Raw genomic sequence first — 734 nt, forward strand, 5'->3', positions numbered from 1 at the left:
GCGGGTGTGCGCGCGCGCAGCCGCAGGGACGAGGTGCGTCGCGGCCTCACTTCATGCACGTGTACGTTCAAATTATATTTTTGTTTTCTGCTATTTATTAACTAAACGTGTTTCATATAAATGAAAAGTTGAAAATCTATTTAAGTCCTCCATTTACACGACGCGTCCTTACCGCGATCCTATAAAATATGAACACCTAGAAATAATATCCAGTGCGATCATACGGACTTATCACGTGTCTGCAGCCGAGTTATTTCATTGTTTGATGTTTATTATAAGCGTGATCATTGAAACACCGGCCGGGTAATCCTGCACTTTCAAATCATTACGCGAACATGTGCCCTTACCGAGGTGAGTGTTGGCGGCGAGCGTGCTGGCGGCGGGCGCCGCGCAGGACGCCGGACTGGGCGCCGCGCAGGACGCCGGAGTGGGCGCCGGAGATGGCGCCGGGCTGGGCGCCGGACAGGGCGCATCCTGCGGCGAGTCCTCGCACAGCGACGTCTCGGAGGGGTACTCGAAGGTGCGCGTCAGCGAGTCGTCGAACTGCAGCTTCAGCTGAAACACGCCGCGGCCACACGTCACTGTCTTGTTTCCGTCTCGGCTGCACTTGCACGCAGTTACTTGCAAGAGCGAGGCGACGCTATTCCCGGCGCTTGATCGATATAGGTAATTGTTGGAGAAGCTGTACCTTGGCGATGCGCTGCCGGTCGGGGCGCATGGAGGAGCGGCCGTTG

General features: G+C 56.0%; 1 protein-coding gene across 1 annotated transcript; it reads right to left on the reverse strand.

Moving 5' to 3' along the window:
* Positions 1-7: 7 nt before the first annotated feature.
* LOC106122966 (coiled-coil domain-containing protein 157-like) lies at positions 8-728 on the reverse strand. The gene is made up of 2 exons (XM_013319113.1): positions 689-728; positions 8-555 (listed from the first exon to the last, which is right to left on the reverse strand). Exons 1-2 carry the CDS (start codon positions 716-718, stop codon positions 256-258), a joined length of 330 nt encoding a protein of 109 aa, XP_013174567.1. The 5' UTR covers positions 719-728; the 3' UTR covers positions 8-255.
* Between the last annotated feature and the right edge of the window lie 6 nt (positions 729-734).

Source organism: Papilio xuthus, unplaced genomic scaffold, assembly GCF_000836235.2.
Source record: "Papilio xuthus unplaced genomic scaffold, Pxut_1.1 DF826666.1, whole genome shotgun sequence".
NCBI classification, from domain to species: Eukaryota; Metazoa; Arthropoda; class Insecta; order Lepidoptera; family Papilionidae; genus Papilio; species Papilio xuthus.

Coding starts and splice junctions, on each gene's coding strand:
- LOC106122966 (XM_013319113.1), bottom strand. CDS start 718: ATGCGCCCCGACCGGCAGCGCATCGCCAAG. Junction 556..688: donor ACCGGCAGCGCATCGCCAAG/GTACAGCTTCTC, acceptor GGCGTGTTTCAG/CTGAAGCTGCAGTTCGACGA.